Here is a 24875-nt window from a genome sequence, read left to right as displayed (position 1 = left end):
CCCCCCCCCCCCCTCATGGCGTCAGTTTCATTCAAAAGACTTAAATCATACTGTTGTATGCTACGGCATCAAAATAATTGAGGCTGCAGAAGGTAGTTAGCAATAAACAAATTTGCTTGCGCCCAGTCAGAATTGACATCTTGACCTTTTCAAGGCAGCAGTTGAATCACGTGATTTGTCCCAGCCAATCACTAAAGAGAGCTCATGAACTGGAAATCCCCTAAAAATGGTTGCTTAGATGTAACATTTTCAGGCGCCTCTTTTAAAATGTTTATTTTTTGTTAAGGCAGCTGGGACATGGGTGAGTTCTGAGTACGCAAAGCAATTAAAAAGGCGCTTTAGTTGTAGTAGTAATGCAATTTCAATAGGGTACTTGAGCGTCTGTGATTAAGGCCCAAAAATTAAATGCAGGTTTGTCATTTTGAAAATGTAACCATTAAAAATGTCTTGTAGAGTAGTATGTCTGGTATGTTTTAAAACAAGTGGCCATCGTAATAGCTGAAGCTAGTGAGGCTGACCATTATCCTCACCCGCCGCTAGCTTATTTTCGTACTCGCAGACCCGCGCGGTCTCGCCTTGTTGGCCGAACATTTCCCTGCTCCACAGAGCAGTAGTCTAAAGTCGTCCGTAAATATGCGATTAGTCGACTACCAAGCTTTAAACTTCCATGTGGCGTGTTAAAGTCGACGCATATGGCCGTTTCTCTGGGCCCCTCTCCGCTACTAGCCAGCAACAAGTAGTAAGAGGTCACGTATGGGGCACCCCTGACATTGTCGTCGCAGTGTCTAAAGCACGGTAACTATTTTGTCTCTTTGGGTACGTGCCCTCGGCCGTTGCCTGGGTTGCCCTTCTCTGTTGCGGCATCGCTGCCCACGGGCCAAGCACCTCAAGTCAAAGGCAACCTTAAAAGTCTCTCGGCCTCATGCGACCCGCGCGGACGTTTCAATGGTCTTCTGTGGTTTGTTTTGCTAATCGACCTCATGTTTCGTATGCCGCCTTCAGTGAGTCTCTCGGCCGTTTTCCTCCCCGCTTGCGTGTGCGCGTCATGTTTAGAGGTTCTCCAAACCACCTCCTCCAACCCCTGTCTAAATAAACCCGCTCACTCTAATGCATATGCAGTACTGTGTGTGAGATGGTGGTTCCCCCTTTGAACACTACAGGAAAAAGTGCAATCCCACCTGCTTATAATTATTATGTCAGAAGACAGTTTCCACTAAAATTATTAATTTTGTATCAAGGGTGTATACAATATGCACTATATACTATAGACAATATAAAATTTTAGTGTGGGTAAGGTTTTTTTTTTTTTTTTTTTTTTTTTTTCTCCTTCCCCTTCCCAATCCTCATCCACTGCAATTTTTAGTAAAAAGTGAATCAGGATGTCACGGGAACACTATATCTATACACTGTAATTTAAATGCACTAAAAGTGGTAGCGTGGAAATACCCGTGTCGTAAAATGTTACTGTTAATTTGCGTCATTCTTTAGAACAATTGGGACATTCCCTTTGCAAAATCAATCAGCGGTTAGGAAAGACTCTTCAGTTCCTACTAAATCTTAATTCTTAATCTTACCAAGACACTTGGTATGCATCCACACTCTGTGAGCAGTTTGGGGAAGGCCCTTTTCTGTTCCAAGGTCCTTAACGGCATGCGTGGAGCAGTTTGGTGTGGATGAGTGGACTAAAATTCGCACTCCAACGTCTTGCACAAAATTTTCCAAAAAGAGTGGAACCTGCTACAGCTGCAAAGGAGGGATGCAATTCCATATTTACTTCGATTTGTCTTGTCCCGTCCCAATACTTTGTTGATTGGTAGCGCCGACACTATTTTCCCAAAGAGTAAACGGCTGAGCTGATTGAGCATAGTATTCACCAGCAAATAGAGAATGAAAACAAAGGAAATCTAGCCATCTCTCCATTTTCTACAGTGCTTGTCCTCAAAGTCGCAGCTGAGCTGGAGCTTATGTATAAGTGCCGATTCCGTACTCCGATTCGACAAAATGATCGGCACCAGTATCGTATCTTCCCCCCCCCCCACACACACACAAAAGGGCTAGAAATGCCCATGGTGCTGATACTGTATGGCTGTACTCGTACTCGAAACACACACCGATATCGCCGACTGCGATGCCTGAAGTTTATATTCTAACACTATAGACGACACTTTCGTTCTACCGTTAGTCTCAATTTGAAGAGTAACACATCTTTTGTGTGCGTGCAGCCTTGTCAAGTGGTTGCGTACGCACACGTGTGAGCAGCAGTCAGCCAGCCAAGCTCCACTCTGGGCCGCTGATCCAGCTGCTCGGCTCATCTGTCAGTGTGATGATTAACATTATTTGTAGTTTTCCCTCCTGACGTGAAGCTGCTGCCGCTGCTGCTTGTGTCCACGCTGAGCCAGGAACATTTCAGGGAGGCTGGTGTGGGGGAGTTTTTTTTTTTCTCTCTCTCTCTCTCTCTCTCTTTCCCCTTCTTCCCTTCCCCTCCTCTGATCCTGAGGGGTCCTTTCTCTATATAAGGCTCACGGAGCTGCTCCGACTGTAGACACACATCCTGCGTGCAGACAGCTCGCAGCGGCTCCTCACACGGGAATACAAGACAACCCTCAAGCAAGTGAATACTGAAAGAAGACAAGCAGAGGTGAGACAACACTACTTTTTGTTGTTACCTAAATCTGCCTAGAGACCTTTTTTTTTTTTGGTCTGGTGTATTCCATCATTTCAGTTGCAGCCTCTGTGAAGGAGGCACAGAATTGAGTGATGATGAATGTGTAATGAGGCTCTCTGCAGCCTCCCATTAACCCTCATTGAAATGTATTGAAATCCAACATTTTCATCCTGGACAATTATTGGAGCGCTAAAACGTGACTTTGTGACTTCTTCCACTTCTGTCATTACTTCTTTATTATGTTATGTCTTGATGAATCGGTTTGCTTGACTGGTGAACTAACAAGGCTCCAGTACCACTGTGATTCCTTTGAATCTGAACTAGATGAGTTGTCTTCAACTTGCGGATTTGACATACACAAAAAAAAAACAGTTCAACAAGCCGTAGGTCCACGTATGCTAAGCAGTTACACATATTTCAAAACAAAATAAGTGTTAATTCTCAGCTTGATATTTTTGGTGACAAAGCAAAAAAATGTCGAATGTCAGAAAGAAATTGTGATTGCATGTAACATTCAAATTTGAATCATTTTAAATAGATGATTGTCGTTTTCATAATTTTTTTTTGATATTTAAAAAAAAAAAAAAGCGTGATTCATTCAAATGTTCAAATGTCATTTGGAATTTTAAAATAATGCGCGCTATCTTTCGACATTTATACTTTCTGACACCCAATACTAGTTTTTTTCTAATGGTTTTGTTTCATAAGAAAAATTGCACTCGACAGTATTTTACTATATAAAATCACAGTACTAACATTTGTTCACCACATAACGTGCAAACACGGACAATGTGAGCTGAGAACACGCCTGTACTTAATGTATTGTCCCTCCTTGTTCTTCTGTGGGGTCTATTGGCATTTGAACGGCGCATTACTGCTACCAACTGATGTTCTCCCACTGCAAGGAAACCCACTTGCATCAATGGTGTCCCGTTGCTGTGAAGTGTACTTTCGCCATCTAGCCGTGGGGGTCTGAAGCACAATTGTATCTCAAATTTTTACTTGTGGAAAACCCGTAAGTGAAAGCACTCGTACCTCAAGGTACCGATTGCATTAAAATATGCGGTGGGCCAATTAAAAAACAGGCAGCGGGGTCCCAAAATGGCCCTCGGGCCACACTTTAAACACTCTTAGTTTGTTATGCTTAATATCCATTATCCATACTTGTATGTAATGTGTAACATTATTGCGCAGTGTCCAGAAATATTTATCTCGTACACAGTGCAGAGTTGTTATGGAAGTGAACGATATAAAGGATGACAAATATGTTCTTTGGGAAAGTAGACAGACAATGACAGAAAAGTGCCGTTGATGTGTAAGCATGGTGCTGAGGTGAAGTAAAGGTCAGCCCCTCCCCCACCCCTCCTCAGAGAGTTCCCAAGGGGCCGGACTACATGAGGCTACAGTATGCACCCGTGTCTTCTCGCCCCGTTTGTCACTCTGGTCTAAAATTCAGGAGAGCCGTGAGAAGGGCCGAGGCGGAGAAGCTGCTCTCGGTTGAGTGCGAGCAGCGGCAGTAGGGTGTGGTGCCCGATGCCTGGTGCTTGGCTCAGCTGGGCCAGCGCTGGCACGGCGTGTTGACACAGAGCCGGTGCCAGACCTCAAGCCGCCTCTTTGCAGCCAGTGGGAAGGAGGTGAAGGGATTCAAGGATAAGGAGCGAAGCGGTGCGAGCGAGAACTCGTGTTTATTTTCTTCCCGGTTCACACGGACCCGCTGCACCTTTCTCGCTTTATTTGAACAAGTCCTCCCTCTTGTTCGGCATTAAATCATTATTGGCCGCTACGTTATAGCCACAAAATGAGATCCAATACTCGACTCTAGCAAGAAAATCCGCCTGTACAGTGGCGCCTTGAGATACGAGTGACTCAACCTCTTTTGAGTTTTTCGAGATACGAGACTGTATGTATGCAATGACTCAACTCGCTTCACGACAAGCAGCAGTTTGGCATTTTACAATTAAAGATCAGTTCCTCAAAGAAAGACGCTTCAAGCTGTTTATCGCCACTCCCAGTTGAAGGTTACTGTCAAACTAACTATTACATCTTGTGGATTTAAAACAACCACATAGCTTAGCCTTTAAGTCCGCTAGCTTGATGCAAACGGTAAATAGCATCGACTGTGTGTTGCGGTGCTCCAACTCTTTTAAGCGGAACAAACGGTACAGCAGTTGTACATTAGACACACAATATAACATTACTCACAGTCATATATTCTTTATCCTCTGCAAAGGATCGCCTGTCTCATACTGCCCCCAGGTGGCCAAGGCGCGCACACTAGCAGCAAGATGTATACGTGCTGTTGTGCACTTTATTGTCCTTGTTAAGTGCGAAATGATACCAAACTTTGGACATTCTCTGTCCTTTACGTACTTGTTCCTCCTGGCTCGCCGGCATCGTGTCCGCTTAATTCAACATTCATTTGCTTTGACCTTTTTCCCCCCCCCCCCTTCATAATCAAATAATTGAAGTTATTCGATTAAAGAGTGAGGAAGAGACGGTGAAGCTGAGAGGAAAGTAGAAACAGGAGCTGCACTTGAAGCTTCTTTGCTGCAAGAGCCACATGAGTAACAGAAATATGTATTGGTACACCTTGGAGGAAGATGAGGTTTTCTGAATCTGATGCAGAATCCTCGCATCTCCAAAATAAGTACTGCATCCAAACTTACCTGAGTGGTTGACCAGTTCCGTCTATAGCATTACAGCTATCAATTTTTACCAAAACAGGTTTACTTAATTGTTTCGGTGGTGACCAAATGCCACACGGTGAGGTGGAAACTAGTGAGATGGTTGCTAGTAATTTACATTCCAGTAAAAAAAAAAAAAAAAAAAACTGTTGTCATTTGTGTCTAAAATGAGGCATTTGACAGTTATACTCATGATAGTGATGACATGATGCTTGCTGTCTATGAGCCTTTACTGCATTAGTGTCAGCATTTCTGGTTATTATTCGATTGTCACATTACACACATAAAGCTTGGCTGTACTTCGTTATATTGTGATGCAGTCAAAAACAAAAACTCAAAGCAAGAGGAAGTCTTCGGTACATGATACGTGTGATCCGTCAGCTGTTGTAATCTGTATTCTCCCATAACAGGAAGAATCTGATGAAATGTTCCCTCCCTGCAGGTTGTGTAAGGACCAGCTCCCCTCACATATAAAAACCACATTACTGGGTTCAATCCTCTGGGTGTCAACAATGGCCTTCGTCACTCTCCTCTCCCTCCTGCTGCTCTCCTGGCTCGGAAGCTCGGTGTCTCTCTTCCTGCCCGATTCCCAGGAGCTCAGGCAGCTGTTGAGTCGCTACGAGGACGAAGACGCGGGTCACAACAACACCGGCCAAGATGGAAGCGGCGGCAGGAGCAGACGTGCCATCCGCTGGTCAGACCGGGAGGAGATCCTCCAGCTGCACAACAAGCTGAGGGGCTCTGTGTACCCCAGTGCGGCCGACATGGAGTACATGGTGAGGCACGCTCGGAAAACTAATTGCCCGTTATGATATTTAATAGCAATACAAAATGGCTTAGAAGTCATTCTTTCACCCTGAAATTTGATGACTTTTCCAAAAATGAGCCGAAATACACAAATAGATATTTAAAAACATCATTCTGTTGTACAGGTGACGCAAAGTTTGTGAACATTGAGTCTGTTCTGTGTCTGCTCCAATGGAATGGTAGCAGTCACATTTTTGCAGGTTCCCACAGAAACATGCACACGTTGGTCTTTCAAGGGTCATCGGGAAATCATATATACTAAATGTATTATAGTATGTGCATTTTGAAAACGTTTAGACTTTAGTATAGAGGATAAATAATTTAGCACGCAGGTAACTACATCTCTAAAATTAATGTAATCATGCATGTGTGCATGGAAAATGAGCAACATTTAAGGGTTAAAATGCCTTCACAAAGTGCTGCTAAAGCAAAAAAAGAAAAAAAAGTCTTTTCTCTCAGCTGGAAACATGCAGTCATGACGGAAGACTATTACTAGCCTGCTGCGTTGTGTGTTTCTTTTTAACAAGCTGGATAAGAATGCTGACTTTGTCCAGTCTACCTGCTTCATGCTGGAGAAGACAAGCGAGGGAGGGGGGAAGCTTGTTAGGAGCCTGCATGGCACTGCAGTGGGCAAAGTAGAGGAATTATTGTTGTTGGGACTCCTTGAAGGTTAGGGAGTGTGCTGGGAAAAGTGTGTGTGCGCGCGTGTGTGGGCGTACGTGCGCGTGCGACCACCAAAAGTCTGGAAACTTACTGAGAAGTTACCCTGAGAGGCCGGATAAGGTGTCCTCTCTGCAACGGAAAGCCGTTTGAGCATTTATTCGATATCCTTAAAGTCCAGCGTGCAGTCCATGTGCTAGTATGCTCTTTGTGCTCACTTGTAAGACAATTCACCGCACTAGTCGAGTGACTAGAGTGGTCGAAGAACTGTGTCTTACTGGTCGCAGTTTTTGTCGCTACTCCCTTCTACTACGGTATGACAACTTTGGCATACTAGTAGGACAACTACCTGTTAATAGTGAGGCAAAACTGTGCACTAGTTGACATTTGTGTGCTACTAGTATGACAAGTGACATAAAATTCTACTAGCTAACTTCTAACACTTAATTGTACTAGTAGCGCTCAGATGTCAACTAGTGCACGACTGTGTCTTAGATGTTAATTAGTAGAATTTTATAATGCCACTAGTAGTACTAGTAGCATGCAGTTCTCAACTAGTACACAGTCTTGCCTCACTAGTAATGTAGTTGTTCCACTAGTGAGCAACTACATTAGCAAAGCACTAAAGGGGAAATGCTCAGATGGCTTTAGAACGGCTAGTGGAATGACTGTCTTACTAGTAACATGTTTTACACTAGCAGAGTCACTAGTACACAATTGAACCTAACCAGTAAATTTCTGTGCTGCACTAGTAATAGTGTGCAGAAATGTCATACAGTAGTGCAAGGCAATAGCGGGAAAATATTACTAGTTTGCCCTAGTCGTTCTAGTAGTGCGCTGCGTTGTCAGACTATTGAAGACAAAAAGCTCAATAGTATATGGACCTTGAGATGAATATGAAGCATGTCAAATAAATGTTCCACAGCTTTCCATTACTAACTTTTGAAGGTTTTTAATGCTTTTATGCAAGTCAGCCCAACTGAACGTGCACGATAGTGATCGGCGGGCTTCTAAGTGGATGTCGTGAATGTCCGCAGGTGTGGGATGACGAGCTGGAGAGGTCTGCCACTCACTGGGCCGAGGTGTGCCAGTGGGATCACGGACCTCAGGACCTGCTCATGTCCATCGGGCAGAACCTGGCAGTTCACTGGGGCAGGTGAGACCGTCCGAAACGACGTCTTCTTCGGGCCACTTTGCTTCCGCTGATACAATAGATATTATCCATGTTGTCGCCGTCCGTCCCTCAATGAACAGGCGAGACATTTTCAGACGGGAGTGTCATTTTATTTGTATTCGTAAATGTACGAATGAATACAACTTAAATTACAAAAGCTGTGTGATCGAATTACACAGAAATGAGTTCTAATGATCCAGATATATCTTCATTTTCACAAGTTTGCCGATAAGCTGTAGCAATTGGAATATATCATTGACTCCTTCCTCCTCACACACAACCCAGTGTGTGTGTGTGTGTGTGCGCGCGCACGCGCTTGGCTTACTTACACACGGTGTCGCTAACGACATCTGCCGGTAACTCATTTCACATTGACAGTCACTGGCAATCACTTAAGTGTTGTCGACAGGCCCGTCTGGCTGAGACACGGTGAAAATCGGGCCAATTGCAAATTTTTTTTTTTTTCCCCTGTCTCCACTGCTGGCCGCCGCTACCACACTCTGTCATTCATGATATTTTTTTCCCCTTCCCAAAGGGCACAATAACTCGGGCCAAAATTCTGCCAAACTGTGCTAATCTCCCTTTAAAATGAATTTATCAACGTCTTTAGTTTTTACCATGTACATGTTGTCTGGTGCTGTCCCTGTCCCCATTAAACGGCTGTTGTACATTCCCCCCGCTGCTTCATTCCATCAAATGGGAATTTTTCCAAGCCGTGTTGTTTAGCTGCAATTATACCACACAGTAAGCAAAAGTTAATTGAAGGGAATGTTTGCAGTGTTAAGAGTGAATTTGAATTTAGCCTGGCTTCACTAATATCCACCTTAAACAAATTAGTAATGCTTGCAAAACTAAGCTAGCGTTAGCAGTGTAAACAAGCCGACAGCTGCTACGTTGGTGGCATGAGTATTTCGTAATGGAGCGTTACGATAACGCTAAATGTTGTCGGTTTGATGCCTTATATTTTGGACCGTACAATTAAATAATCAAAAAGAGGTGATAAACTTACATGTTGAGCAGAAATGTTGCTAATTCTGCATCACTTCTGGCTGAGGTCCCGTCGCTCTATCGCTTCTATTTGCTAGTCTTATGCCCAGTTGTTGACAAACTACTAGGCGTGATGGGCATTTTTAATTGTTTTTAGTTTCAAGACGTCGATATTCCACACCTTAGTTTGACCTAAGCTCCCAAAGGTAGCAGGTCACAAGCTGTGGGTCATGACCGAAAGAACAGGATCGCGGATACAAGCGGCTAAAGTGAGTTTCCTTCGCAGGATGTCCGTGCTCTCGCTTAGAGATAGTGTGAAAACCTTGGTCATCTGGGGGGGGGATGCCCCCCGGGGATGACCCAGGACACGCTGGAGAGACTATATCACCTGTCTGGCCTGGGAACACCTCTGGATCACCCCGGAATAGCTGGACGAAGTGGCTGGGGAGAGGGAAATCTGGGCTTCTCTGCTGAAGCTGCTGCCCCCGTGTCCCAACCCCGGATGAGCAGAAGAAAATGATTGGATGGCTGGCTTTTTTTCTCCCCATTTTACAGGGATTTTAAATCGGACTTATTTCGAAAATTGTTTCTTTTTCTGTTCCCACTGCACAAAGCAAAGCAAAGGACTTGACTTGAGTGAGTTTGGTGTGGAAGAAGTTACATAGAACCATGACCTCAACCTCACCAAACACCTTTGGGATGAACAGACATTGTGTGCCAGGCCCCGAAATGAGTTGAACTGGGGTCCAACTTCATAGGCGTGATGATTATTTTTGTCTGTACAGTGTGTATGTCGACTGTTTTGTGTGCGTGTGTGTGTGTCCACAGTAGGCCTCCGTGTATGACAGAGGCCTGCTATCACAGCAGGTAGCCTTCCAGGAATCTGCTCTCATTCTCACCGAACCGTTCATCCCTCCCCCTTCCCCTTCTTTTCTTCCCATGCCAGCACACCAAGTGAGGACTCCCTTCTTTCCGTTCCCCTTGCTCTCCCCCATCACGATGTGCACTCTTCAGCACCCTAAAAAGACATGTTTACACTACTGATTTGTCAGGCATTTGGACCAAGTTCAGTTCTCTTTGATTCTTTGTTGTTGTTATTAATTTCCCATGTAATGGAGGGGGAAGAGGCGCTGAGACACTCAAGTGGCACCTGATGCTGTTTGACTGAACCTACTGTTATTTTTTTGTGTGTGCGCAGATACCGTTCGCCCGCCTTCCACGTTCAGTCCTGGTACGACGAGGTGAAAGACTACAGCTATCCCTACCCTCACGAGTGCAACCCCTGGTGTCCCGAGCGCTGCTCCGGGCCCATGTGCACCCACTACACCCAGGTGAGAGGAGAACACGCACACGAGCTCTGCGAAGGGGTACTTGAAGGAGAAACAAATAGAAGAGATGTTCAAAAAGGCATGAGGAGCAGGCAAAGCATAACTAGATGCTTACATACTGCAACATCAGGAACACGTGCACTTTAGAATGAAAGTGAAAATTGGCCCTTACAGAAATAATTATTTTAAGTGACTCAGTAATCTGCAGTAATAATCGCCGTTTTCGCAGAGGATAAAGAATATATACCTATATGTATAGTTATATTGTCCATGTACATCTGTGATTGTTCCGTTTGGTTTCAAATATGTGTTCCTTTAAGTGTCATAACACCTCCACATAGATGCTATTCATGAGCCCGTCTATGGCGTTTCCCATTATGTGTTAGCTTTAAGATAGCAGACCTATTATGAAACTAAAATAAAATATATATACACTATCTAGCAGGTGCAGCAACATAGACCAAGAGAATTATTTTTCCTGGTCAGGTCACATGTTTGCAAAGCCTTTTGTTGCTAGGCAGAATTTGTGGTGCACAATTATTTGTGCCCCTGTGCCTAATGGGAAAAAATCTTAGTCATGCGCACTTTGCTGTTTCCTTCACAACTTTGCGCTGCTGCATTATACAGCAAGGGATGGGAAGGGAGATTGGGCAGGAACATGGTCAGAAATGACTCTAAAAACAGCACTCTATTTTACTGTGTTGAGTTTATTTACGATGATCCAAAGATGGCGCTGTATTAATTATAAAATACATATTACAAACCATTTGCAGGATTTTCCCCTCACCAGCTACCCTGTTAAATGAATACTCCCAAGAAGGTGTCAATCTAAAATGAGTATTATTTTCTTTGCCATGTCATCAAATGCATTTTTAAAGGTAAACTTATTTTTTTTATAGCTGCTGAGTGTAGCTGCATTTGGAGAAAATCTTCCTTTCTAAGTTTACTTTGAAGCTGCTGGGATGTGTTTACAGAAACATTCAGACTCCTCCCCCTGCCCCTCAGTCTGAAACCTGACCAGGGCCATCTGGTAGTCATTCGCACTCATCCCTCCATGCTTGACCTGGATTCCTTCAAAGATGCTGCAGTGAGGGAGGGAGGGGGAAGCGAGGGGGGGGGGAGGCACTGCTTGAACTGAGCATCCGAACCTTGTCCATGCGTTTCCTTCCTCTCAAATTTAAGCACATATATACTTGTGCGTTTGAAAATATCAGAGGTGTAAAACCAGAACTCATGTTCTGTACTTCATTAAAAGAAAATAACCTACAGACATAAGACTTAAGAAATGTGCTTAAGTAAAAAAAGAGATCGCAATAGCTTAAGCTAGTGAAGTTAACCGGCGAATCGAAAGTCATCTCTCTGTAACAAGTTGAGATCAGCAGGTTTGTTGAAGAGAAACATGTGCAGGACTCCCACGAACTACAACAACTACAATTAGCGTTTAAAAAAAATAAAATCAAGTCAAAAAAAAAAAAATATATATATATATACGTGACGTCTTTTTAACAAAGCGCTAGTTAGCACTGGCTCGACTTTATGCTTACAAAACAACCTGTTTGCAAAGTCAACGCAACCCACTTCACGACAAGCAGCAGTTTTCCAGATCGTGAACAATTCCTCAAAAAAGAGGCTTCAAGCTGTTTATTGCCTCCATAGTTGAATTTCACTGTCAAACTAAACAAAACCAAGAAAATTACACATGCATTAAAAAAAAAAAAAACGAAACACAGCTTTGCCCTAAACTCTGCTAGATTAATGCTAACACACAATGGTAAATGTCATAGGCTAACAAATAGCAGCGTGTCGCTGTGTTTTAACACTTTAAGCAACGGATATTTGGATACAAATAAAGGAGTTGTACATGTACAAATAATAAAAGTGTTATACTGCCCCAGCTGGCCAAAGTGCACACACCAAAAAGAGCAGACCAATGTCCATTGAGTTTCGTCAAAAACTGTTTAATTTCTTTCCATCTATTTAATTATGTCATTACTGTATGTTTTTATATAGTACAATCTATTTAACATTCCAATATTTCTTTAGGAGAGGCTGGAACGGATTAATGGCGTTTCCATTCATTTCAATGTGGAAAGATGATTTCAGATACGTTTTGAGTTACAAGTGTGTTTACGGAACAAATGAAATTATCAAAAGGCACCACTGCACGCAAGCAAATTACAGATACATGAAAAAAAAATCTACTATAGTACAGTGCAGAGTATTGAAGTATTTACATTTTGTTACTTCCCACCACTGGACAATACTCCTTAAATCCCTGCAAAGATGGAGGCTCCTCAGCTAACGTCGCGGCACACATCAAACGAGTCTGCGTGTTGACTCACTGCTTCCAGTGGCCTCGAAACGTCTCTATGAGGAAAAAAGACGAACATTCCTATGAGGGAGAGAACGCACGCACGTTTAAAGGAAAGGGAAGAAAAATCAGGAGGAGTTTTGGAACCTGCAGTGTCATATTCCCCCTTCAAATGACACATCATTCATCTTTAGCGCGGCTGCAGCAGTTTTCCGTTTAATAAGGTGTTTTATTTTACCTTGGACGCTTCCGAGTAAAATATTAGGGCATGACTGCTTTTCCATTTGGTTGATGAGGGTGATCGGGATAATATCCCAGAGGGTGAAGTGTGTTCACACGTGATGAGCGTCTGACGGGGGCAGAATAACAGGCTGGCCACTCCGCTGTGTCCCACTGGCCTCGTTAATCGTGACCGCATGTCTGCACGCTTCCTCTGGAATGATCTATTGACCTGTAAGCTGGGAGAGAAAGACGACTTGGAAAAATAGGCAGAAGGTTTTATAGGTTAACCTATTAGATGTGTCTTGATTCATTCAGAATGTTGAGCTTACATTGGTTTTTTTCTTTTATTCCCCTCTCCACAGGTGGTTTGGGCCACCACGAGCAGAGTTGGCTGCGCAGTGCATGTGTGTCCGAGGATGAACGTGTGGGGGGAAGCATGGGAGAACGCCGTCTACCTCGTGTGCAACTATTCCCCAAAGTAAGACCAAAAATTCCAGAAGTGACACCTTTGCACTTTGCTTACATTTTTTTCCTCCTAAAAGACCTGGCAGCGCACTGTATGTTCCGAACGTACTCAAAGCTGTCTGCTTGACCGCTCATTTTGAACGCTGAATGACATTTTGGGGCCACTTGAATTCCTCCAGAAGTCAGAAAATAGAAAAACAATAATGAAGCACTGGGAAAGAAAAATAAGAGCTTGTTTCCATTCCATTTAGAGACAACGAGGAGGGCTTTTATTAGCCTCTTAGGAGTGTTGACCGCAGGCGAATAGTGTTAAAGTCATTACAGAGCAGCCAGCAAAGTGATGCCGACAGGTTTCAACCCTCAGTCAACATGTGTGCCTTGTGTTCCCGCAGGGGCAACTGGATCGGGGAGGCTCCGTACAAAAATGGTCGCCCTTGTTCCCAGTGCCCTCCCAGCTATGGCGGAGGATGCAGAAATAATTTGTGCTTCAAAGGTGAGCATAAACAATGTTGTTATATTCCATTTAAATATAGTGGATCATCATTACTAATATTAAAATACACTAGCATAGTAGGCCAAAGTGTTCATCATAAACAAGGTATAGGTTTTAATTCCTAAAAAGTATAATGCACAGTGGTACCTTGATTTACGTTTGAACAAGCTCATGCTTTTTTTATTTATTTTTTTAAGATATGAGCCCTCATTCATCCAATTTTTTTTTTTTGCTTTGACTTGCATGCACAAATTTGAGACAACAAGCACTTTCATGGCAGCAAGACGCTCGACTCACTTCACAACAAGCGGAAACTTGGCAGATAGTTAACAATTCTTCAAAAATGGGGCTTGGCACTCCCAGTTGAAGTTTACTGTCAAACTAAAAAGAATTACACGTTATGCGTTTGAAACATAACTTTGCTGAATACAAGTGCAGAAAATGAATGAATAGTCCACTAGGTTAATGCTAACAGACAATGCAAAATGCTATAGACGGGCGAACTAATGACATCAGTGTCGCTGTGTTGTAAACCTCTATGCGATGGATATTTGAACTCAAACGGTGCAGCAACACATGTAGACAGACAATGTAGCAATACTCACAGACATATATTCTTTATCCTCTGTGCCAAATGACCAATATTACTGCATGAAACTCTTCTTCATCTGTGTGTATTTTTCTGCCCATGCTGGACACATCAGAGTTAAATACAACTGAACTGTACTTAATAAATGTACTGTACTCAAAAAAGTAAGAAAAAGGTACTGTACTGTATTTAAAAAAAAAAGAAATTAAGCGGTCTTGTCCCTTTGGCATGGGGCCCTAGGCACTTGCTGTGTTACGGCATCCCTGCTCAGAGGCATTCAGTCTTTGGAGTGAGGTTTCACTGTATGCCCTAACCTGGTGACCTGACTTGACTTTGTTTCCAACGTTAGACTCCCAGCGCGCCGAAACGGAGGATATGAATGAGGTGGAGAAGCCTCAGGTACCCGTCGTGCCGCGAACAACTGCTAAACCCGCACCCAAACCCTCCCCTCCGAGGAGACCGGTGTCCAGGCCGTCCACGCCAAGCAGCCCATCCTCAAGGAATCCTAGCAACAGCTACCTAGGTAGGTATTATAACACTATACATTACCTTTATTTATTGTTGTATTGTTTCACATCACCTCATTTCTCACCATGTTTTTACAGCTCAGAGCATCAAGTGTGAGACCAGACTGCGTGACAAGTGCAGAGGAGTAACCTGCAACAGGTATTATTATTATTATTATTATTATATCATCAGTCAAAAATGAACATTATTGTCTTTGTGAAGCGAGATTTTTTTTATGCAGCACTTGTGTCAGATTTGTTCATAATTATTTGACGCACATCTCTCCAAGTGACTCTTTTCTTGGTTTTTCAGATATAAGTGTCCCTCTAACTGCATGAATAGGAAAGGAAAGGTTTGGGGAACACTCTACTATGACGTGGTGAGTATGGTTGCTAGACAATATTTAAAAAATGTATGTTAATTAACAGTGACTGAAGAAAATGTTTTTCATTGTTCGAGTAGCAATCGAGTATTTGCCGTGCTGCCATTCACTTTGGCGCAATCGACAACAATGGAGGACTTGTAGACATCACACGGATGGAAGCAAAGGTTCCCTTCTTTGTCAAAGCCACGAAAAATTCTATCGAGTCTTTCAGGTAATGTATTCATGGGTATATTTTAGGTAGCAATATGGTTTGATTTTCCGATTTCTAACAATATTGATTGTCTTTTCCAGTAAATATAAGCCAGGAAATTCCTTTATGATGGCCAAAGTACAAGGTAAGACAATTAGTACTGCTCTAACAAGATGACCTTTACATTCACTCAGTAAGACAACATGAATAACGTGTATTTTGTATTTTCTCGTCCATCTGTAACAGAATCCAATATTGACTGCTACACTACTGTGGCTGAAATCTGCCCATTCAAAAAGCCCCTCTCACATTGTCCAAGGTGACTCATCACATACACTCTCTAAACCATGCAAGAATAAGCTTATAGCTAGGCCTAATCTATTTGTGGGTCATTGCAGAATTGGTGGACATTTTTATTATTTTTTTTAAAAAAGGACAATTTGTATTTATCTATTTTTTCAAGAAAAAAAAAAACAGGCATAAATCATTATATGACTTGATTCGTCCAGCTCAGCGATCTACGGTTTCTGATAATATGAATAATTTAAGTAAAAAAAAAAAAATAATTCTTAAAACTTACCATAGGTCTACCAATGGTCAGAGCAATTAACTTTATAACTGCTGAGTCATGTTGCTCACTGTTTTTTCTCTTTCTCTAGATGGCTCTAAAAGTTTAGTTACTGGGATGGTGAGACACAAATTACCATATATGATAGTACTATTTAAAATATGTCCGCGATGTAGCAACAAAATCATACCACAAAAGCTGATTTAAAACTTTTTTGTTCTGTAATTTGGTCATCGAGAGGGGTGCTCAAGAGCTATTTGTCATTTTAAATAATATTTAGTAATCACTTTTCACTACAGCGACAGTTATATTTTGTCTCAGAACAACTCTAATTTACACAACAAGTGCATCTTTCTGTATTTTGTACAAGGCTTATTTGAAATTTCATAGGGATGACAGAAAATATCCTCTATTTCCGGAATGACACTTGCAGTAGACTCTCATTATAAATGCATATTATTCCAATCAAATGAGTTAAAGTGACATTTTAACAGATGTTGCTACATTTTGACACTAAGGTTTGATTGCTTCTTCAGAGTCTTCTGTCCTTCTGACTGCAAGAGTCAACCCTCTTATTGGTCACCTGTGATTGGCAACAGCATCTACACAGATGTAAGTGATGAGCTTTTTGATTAAGGGATATGGTATGTGGTGGGAGGGATACACATAACACGTTTTAATGCCTGAAGCAGGCTCCTTTTTAAAATTAAATACATGACAAGAACTGTTTGTCTGTAGATAGGAACAGTATAAACGATTACCTTGAAGTCAAAAAATGTTAGTACTTAGATATAAACCTTGAGGCACGCCTACTCGCTCTTTTACAAAACGTTGTAAAAGAGGGTCAGTATGTTATTGTTGAACTTTAGAATGAAGAGATGTAAGAAATGCATTAAAATAAGATGCAACCCCAACATATAGTCAAGAATAGACTTTGCTAAAAAATTTAAAATCAAGTAATGGTTATGTAAGGAACAAAGTTTTTAAGATATGCTTTTCCAAAACTTAGAAATTCATATATGTTGTGTTTTATGGCATTATATCCAACACTGGAACTCATTTGTTCCAGGAGGCTTCAGCCGTCTCAAGTTGGCTCAAAATGCTGCTCCTTGCCTCTTAACTGGAGCACGTAAGAGGAAGCACAAAACTCAGATTCTGGCCTCCCCTCACTTGTTCCCTGTGCATTTTAGAATTCATTTTAAGATTCTTTTATTTGTTTTTAAACCTCTAAATGGTTTTGCCCCGCCTTACCTTTCTAAGCTACTGCATCCAGTCGCTCCGTTAAGGTACCACTGTATAAGAAACAAAGTTGCACCAGAGCAGAACAGTGACGCTGATGTTCAAGATTGTGTTCAGTACCAGTTCTCTCAGACTACTTCCTGTACAAGAAAAAACTAATGTTTTTAGGAAGACTGGTTCGTTCATGACCACTGCAAACTCTTCTAAGCCATGTTGAAAGTGGATTGCTTCACTGTAAAGCAGACTAAACAGTGATGTGCAAGAATTCACGTCACCTTCATGAGTCAGTGTGTTGAGTTAACACTGGCACTGGCACGTAACGTCTACGTGAAGTTTAATAGGCTTTCACCTTGTATGAACTTCGCCTCTGATGACGTCCGGCTGGCTGCACATCACAGCTCCCGAGAGACACCTGGACTGTCAGTCCCGTTACAAGTCAACAGTCACAGACACAAGCACTGTGTAGTAAATGTACCCTGGGACGTCTCAGCAGAGCCGTTCCCCAAAAGAAACATAAACCTTTCGACGTGGTGCCAAACTGTACCCTCTGTCTCTTCTCAGAACTCCAGTATTTGCAAGGCGGCCATCCATGCAGGGGTGATCCCACCAGACGGGGGCTTTGTGGACGTCCTGCCTCTGGACAAGAGAAAGAATTATGTTGGTGTGCTGAAAAATGGAATCCAGTCTGAAAGGTAATCTTTTCATTTGTTATCTTATTATCGCAGGAACAACATCTAAAAATGGTAACAGGTGTAATTTATATTTGTGGCATTTGCAAAAATTTTTTTGGGTGTGGGGGGGACGGTGGTGCGGGGGCTAGCATCTGTTGTTCACTGAAAGACTCCTTTTCGCTCCTTTTGTGCTCAGGCCAAAAGTATTGCTTTGCGGCCATCTTGTGGCATGTTGGTGCTAAGTAACTATGTTGAAATGAGTTGAGTAGCTTGATTTAAACAAAAGTAGTGCTTTGCCACCGTCTTTTGGTATCTCTAGGCAATTATAAACGTTTTTTTTTTGGGGGGGGGGGCAAAACAAAAGAATAGTCCTTTCCTGCCCTCTTGTGGTATCTTGGTGCCAAGGAATTATGTTAGTTAGTCAAGTTAGGTGAGCACCTTAATTAAGGCCAAAGTAGTGCTTTTCTGATATCTTTTGGCATCGATAGGCAGTTATAAAACGTTTAAGGAGGTGTCCTTTACCTCAGGATTTTTGCTATTTGCAGTACCATAGTGATCTATCCCTAGCCACGTGACTCCGCGGAAATCAGGTTTCACTATTTTTTAAACCGGTGTTTCTCAACTGTTGTCACACCTAGAACGCAGATTTTTCTATTGTCGCCAAGTTCTGACCTTTTTATTTAAGTTGAGAACAATAAAGAAAATGAATGTATTGTATTGTCCAAAATAGCCTTTGAAAAAATGTAGAACATATTTTTAAACATCCGTATTTTCACGATCTCAGGGCGTACCGTATTAAAAAGCGAAGTCTCATTTACGGGATCTATTTCTGTATTTAACACATACATAAGGCGCACCACATTTTTGGGCGCAGGCATGGTAAAACATACGCTAGCTTAAAACATACGTCGCATGGATGCACGCTAAAACAATGTTTTTAAAAAGGCAGCGGGAGCAAAACTGAGTTCGGTTGTACGTCATTGAAGTATTTAACAATGTACTCATGTTATTTTTTGATCAATCATCATCCACAAATCCATCAAAGTCCGTGCGGCTCCTCAGAAATGTTGCCGGCTTTTACGAAAGCTCGAACAACAGTGCAAGCAGACACGTTAGCCCAATCATCCACAATCCATTCACATATGGGGGCGTAACTCTCCCGGCGTTGCCTCCCAGTCTTGGTAAAGCTGTGTTTGCCATCTGTCATCCATTGCTCCCACGCCATCTTTTCCTTGTAATCCGCCGAAAGTTGCTGCGCCACGGTAGTCCTTGCCCGGATGGATAAATGGCGCCGTTTCATAAAACGAAAGCACCAAGACAAACTTCCTTGAAAATTTCGATTTTCATTTCTTCTACAAGCGTTATTACCCTCAGTCGAATGGTGATTGTAGAGACGTTTCTCCCGGCTGTTCTTTGCTCATTAATCCATTGCTCGAGTTGGTCTTCCAACTCGGGCCACCTCGCCTTGTTTCTGTGGAAACTCAGCTTTGTCTTCTTGACTTGGCGAAGCTCCTTTTCCTGCTTCCTCCACTTGTCAGCACAGTTTTTTCCTTTTAAGGAAAGCCCTTACAAATATGTTCCACGTACGAATAAATAAATGTACCATTACCTTTGTGGCGCATGTCTGTAAAATATTCTTCTAAAAATTGCCTGTTAAAATATTAGGCAAGTAATTTCATGTATTTCACTGCTCTCAGCTAAAAATAGAGTTCTGAGCTACAAATTTTCAAATTAGTTGGAACGCATCATAGTCTCTCACCAACCTACACTACTGCAGTAGTAAAGTCAGAATTACAGTAAACACAGTATTTGTAAGAATATATCACTTCGAATGAATATAAAACAATCAAATGAAAAACAGTAAGTGGTGAATCGGAACCATCATAAATCAAGCACCTTGTATAATTTTTCTTTTGCTACCTGTCTGCGGCCCACCCATAATGAAACCGGGACCTGATTTTGGTTCCGGACCCACCAGTTGAGAACCACTTTTTAAAATGTAAATGTTTTTAATTTGTTGTTGTTCATCTTTTTTTAAAATTCCATACATGTTTAATTTCAGATTTTTTTTAACGTAATTTATTAGGTTTCATTGTGATTTGGGACAGCTTTTTTTATGAACAATATTTCTGAAACATTGATTAATTATTATAAGGCCCCACCTATTAAAGCCACACACACACACACACACACACACACACACACACACACACAAACACACACTCAGTCAAAGATATTGCAGTGTGGAATGGTGACCCCATGACAGCAATAATACTTGCAACTTCCCATTCATGTGTTCTCTAACAATATAAAATCAATGTTTATCCAATTAATCGAATCGGTTGAATAATCGATTCAAAAAATGTTCTCTAGCTGCATCCTGAGTTGAGTTGGTTCATAAATCAGCTTTTTGCTGGTTTGTTTTATTGAAAATGTACTAAATTACTTTGCTTAAACCAAATTGTGGTACATGTTTGGAACCAGACTAAGAGAAAACTAGTTCAGTTTAAAGACCTTACACTGCACTAACTATGGTCAGAATCATCCCGCACCCTGTATGAGTCTCAAAATCAAATCAAAGTCCCATTTTAAAATCAAATCAAACATAATATTTATCTTCTTCCGTACTGTGCTAATATCCAGCCAAAACTCATTGGATACAGCTCAAAGTTGAGAGCTTTGTGAAAGAAAGGTACATTTATTCATCACACCATAGCAGGATTTATGTGTGTTTAAAGCGCACAGCGGCTTGCTTGCATGCGCGCCATGTTTCTCACATCGCTGCGGCCAGCTCAGATGGTGCAAAAGTAGGCGAGGGAGGCCTTTGTGGCCAGCGCTGTTGTAAGAGTAATGGTGTGGTTGGCTGTGTGGATGGGCCACACATGGGATCTTTGCTTACTTTATAGCCTGGCATTTCAATTGAGTGTGCAAAGTGCTGAGTGGTCCAAAAAATCTGACCGGTCTGACTACAATGAAAGTATAAAACGCCCCCGCTCGTGCAGTCGGACTAGGAGGTCCCAGGTCAATAAAAGGCTGGAGCGGAGGTCCGTACTCCGGGCCAACAATATGGCAGGTACAGTACAGTACTGTTATATGGACAAGTAATCACTGTGTATCTGATTACTCGAGGCTGGAAATGCTGACCACCACCTAATCACTACTTTGCTATAAGAATAATTATGTGCGATATGATAGCAGGTGAGTGGGTCTATCGTGATCATTAATAAATGTGCGGCTTCAAGGTCTCACTAATGAACTAATTATAAAGTCGTTCTAATGTTAACACGTTAGCAGGTCAGTGCCTGTTACATGTCACTTAATACTGTATTGCACATAAAGGCTTGACATGAAACCATCTCAATATGGTGCATGTACCATACAACTTGCCAGTTATTTATTATCATATTACACATATTCAGCACTAGAAGGATGATTCATTCTTCCTCTTCTTGTGTATATTATACATGTAATATAATATTTCCTAACATACTCTTGCTAAAGCAAGTATCTGAAGCAAGCGTCTTGACGAGAAAAGAGACATTACAAGGTGCTCGTAAACAGTAAATGAGAGGTTATTGATGATTTCAAGTTGTGACTTACATTTCCCATCATACCCTGCATCTCTTCTACAGAGGGCCACTGCACAAAGGGCAAATTCACCATACAAATGCCACTGACTCACATTCAATGCCATTACAAAATAAACAATATCAAATTTATTATTATTTTTTTTTTAATTTTGTGACGCACTGCCGCCCACCAGCAATGCTGCCCTGTGCTGCTGCACATAATGCGCATGCCATAAACCACCACTTCATAACTTATTCAATTGAAAATGTTTACTAAATGGGTGTTTATTTGATTTCGGGCACTTTTGATTTTCGTTTCTGTCATCACCACCACACTGCACTATGTGATGACTTGTGATGGTAATGACATTTCAAAGTTTTTAGCTAACTGTGCTATGCTGGAGGAGTTAGCTTAATTTTTTTCTTTTAGCTAGCTTGTCCTGTACAACATTTTTAGACGATTATCAAGTTTTTGCAGGAAAATCTTTAAACATATTGACACTACAAGTCGTTTGGTAATGACATGCAATAAAAATATTATGTGACTTAAGGGTGCAAATGAGGAAAAAACTTACTCTTCCAGTTATCAAAATGTCTGACTTCTCTCTGCCCTAGCATGTGCTTGAGTGACCAGACGAAATGACACAGGGAATAAAAAAATCTGATTTTGAATAAACTTTATTGATCTGAAAATGGCCAATGTGGCGGTAATGACAGCAACTTTAAGGGATAGACATATTTTAGTAAAAATAAAAGTCAGAATTTGAAATGTTTTCTATATATGATGAGAAATCATTAATTCTATTATTTTAAGGAATTTATGGTAAAAGTTACACCATTTTAGCATTTTTTTTAGTAGAAAGATAGAGCTTCATATATCCAAACACTGTGCTAGGGACAGGGTGAAAACTGTAAAACTGCTCAAAAAAATGTCAAAATATAATAATATTAACATGAACTTTTAGACAACACTTATAATTAGGCATGCCCACTGCTGGTTATTGAAAGAATCTATTTAAATAGATTTTTTTCTTTAAATTTTACATCAAGGACACAAAAAGGCCCGTAATCAAATAAAATTGTCTTAGGTCTGTAGGGCCTGCCATTGGCTACTTTTTTAAATTTTTAATTTTAATTTTTTTTCATAAATGAGATCTTAATGAAGTGTTCTGGCAAATCAAATCCAACTTCCTTGCAAATTGTCATTTTTCAATAGTGATAAATGACCTATCGTAATCTTTCTTGCAGCAAGAGCAACACAGAGGGAGGCTCCTTCCGCGTCTTTACCGTGAGGGAGTGAGGCGTCTGGCAACGTACCCTAAAGTCACCTCAGCTGCTCTTGAGGAGCAGGAAGTGCTTATAGGTTTGACACCACGACCATTCACGTCCCTTCGGCGGAAGCGGAGTGTCCCCAGACAGTCATGGACTCTTTCCCCCTTTAAGTAAATCAAGGAAATCGTCACTTTTCCCCACTTAGAGAAATCTTTTAGAAAGGCTTCACGTGTGAGTGTTGTAAATTATGATGCATTGACCAGCTGGTGCTGGGTCTATGGAAGTGTTTATGTTTACATTGGTGTTGTTATTAATATTTTTTTTCATACACAGGAATGTATACTGATCACACTTTATTTAATCAGCGTGTACATAATATATTTCAAAGAAGTACCATATTAACATTTTTACATTTTTTTTTTATTGTCTCCTTTTGCTATACTTCCCCACTCCTGCTCATAGCTTGTTGCTGTTGGGCCTGAAGAATGTTGGCAATATTCGTGGTTACATTTCATGGCAATGCGTCTGCATTTACTTCTTTCTTTATTTCCAATGAAAATAATGTTTGCCTCTCCTACCCCACCCAAGACAGATGAATGTGTCACATTTCATTTACAGAAGCATTTTATATGTTGACATGTGGGCCATAATTGGAAGTGTGGAAAGCTTAATGTTCATAATCAAAATCAAAGTCATCGGTTTAGACACTTTGGTAATATTCTACACTTCACTGCATTTCATGTGAGAAATGTGTCCAAATGGACAAAAATATGACAAAACCGCAAACCAGGCTAATGGGCCTTTAAGACGAGTAAATATTGTTCAATAATATTAATGTACGGCCACTAAGAAAATCTCTTCAGTGTATTTCTTTATTCTACCTCAATCCTATCGCTATCCTTGGCTGTCCAGTCTTAAACATACCGCAATTGTAATGGGAAGTATATGATTGGTTTTGTAAAGTTATGGGAATTGTAAATAATGGTATTATTATTTTTTTGCAGCAGCAAAGTCATGAAAAGAATGTGTGACTATGTTTCAATACTCTCGGTTGACTTGTTTTTATACAGGCATGTATACTGTAAATGGTTTTGATATTTTTTTGCACAATTTGAAAATAAAATGGAATTTGAAACTGCAGCAGTCCAGTGACTTCTAAAGCTGCCAATGGCAGCGTATGCGTGTTAAAAATGTTTTAGACAATTGTGCTTTTTAGGCAATCAAAATACAAAATGAGAAGACTTGCAAGCAGCTACAGTTGGCCAAAACTCACATTCACGTTCCTTAACATAAGCATAACAAACTTCTTTGTTTTTATTTCGTACAAATATGATCGATGTTTGGGATGGTCATCTCATTACATCTGCGTAAGATTCCCTTCTCGGGACGCAGGAGCAAATCATGTTGCAGTAGTGCGTGTCTTGCCTCGAAACTATGTGGCCATCTTAATAATGGCCATGTTCCTGATGTTACTCATTAGGCCACGCCCCTTAAAGACATATATATCACAACAGCTGCGCTCGTGGCTTAGCTTGCCCGAGTGTAGCGTAATTACACTGAATAAAACCAGTCCATTTGTTGTGTTTTTCTTGTTTTCCGAAAATGTTCAAAATTCGCTCAAGCACTTATGCTACTAGGCTAACGATGTGTCTCTAAATGTAGTTGTATGTGAAGTGGTTTCGAGGTGCAATGCATCATACCGGGAGCTGTTTATGATGTCGAGAGGTTAAATTGGTAACAAATCGAACAATGGAAATACTTATTAGACTTTCCAGGTCAGGGGGGGTTACACAAGTATTGTTCCTATAATCCAGACAGGACCTCTGGGCACCAGACAAAAATATGTAATAGATTCCACACTCATAAAGGCCAGATGTTGTGATGTGATGATATTTCTCTATAGCCGTTTGATATAATACATGGATGATAGAAAGGCAGATGGAATAGATTTGTGTGGAAAAAGATCATCAATGGAAGTAGCCTACAGTTACTTTCACTGGCCACAATATTAGGTACACAAAGTGCACTCCAATTAAAGAGCTGTGTCTTATGTTCTGCTTTTACAAAGGTAATATTACTCGCATGAATG

General features: G+C 41.3%; 1 protein-coding gene across 1 annotated transcript; it reads left to right on the top strand.

Moving 5' to 3' along the window:
• The first annotated feature begins 1365 nt into the window (after positions 1–1365).
• Positions 1366–23924, top strand: crispld2 (cysteine-rich secretory protein LCCL domain containing 2). The gene is made up of 15 exons (XM_061754517.1): positions 1366–2638; positions 5792–6125; positions 7854–7972; positions 10176–10308; positions 13201–13316; positions 13696–13796; positions 14735–14908; positions 14991–15051; positions 15205–15271; positions 15355–15488; positions 15569–15612; positions 15714–15786; positions 16572–16647; positions 17836–17966; positions 22763–23924. The coding sequence occupies exons 2-15, from the start codon at positions 5862–5864 to the stop codon at positions 22812–22814; spliced, it is 1545 nt and encodes a 514-aa protein (XP_061610501.1). The 5' UTR covers positions 1366–2638; positions 5792–5861; the 3' UTR covers positions 22815–23924.
• Positions 23925–24875: the final 951 nt, after the last annotated feature.

The sequence above is a fragment of the Phyllopteryx taeniolatus genome, chromosome 2, assembly GCF_024500385.1.
Source record: "Phyllopteryx taeniolatus isolate TA_2022b chromosome 2, UOR_Ptae_1.2, whole genome shotgun sequence".
Classification (NCBI taxonomy): domain Eukaryota; kingdom Metazoa; phylum Chordata; class Actinopteri; order Syngnathiformes; family Syngnathidae; genus Phyllopteryx; species Phyllopteryx taeniolatus.
This window is presented reverse-complemented; position numbering and strand designations above follow the sequence as displayed.

Bases quoted from the DNA above. Each gene is read 5' to 3' on its own strand.
- crispld2 (XM_061754517.1), top strand. From the start codon at position 5,862: ATGGCCTTCGTCACTCTCCTCTCCCTCCTGCTGCTCTCCTGGCTCGGA. The intron at 6,126-7,853 runs GTGAGGCACGCT...GAATGTCCGCAG, and splicing joins CGGCCGACATGGAGTACATG to GTGTGGGATGACGAGCTGGA. The intron at 15,613-15,713 runs GTAAGACAATTA...CATCTGTAACAG, and splicing joins TATGATGGCCAAAGTACAAG to AATCCAATATTGACTGCTAC.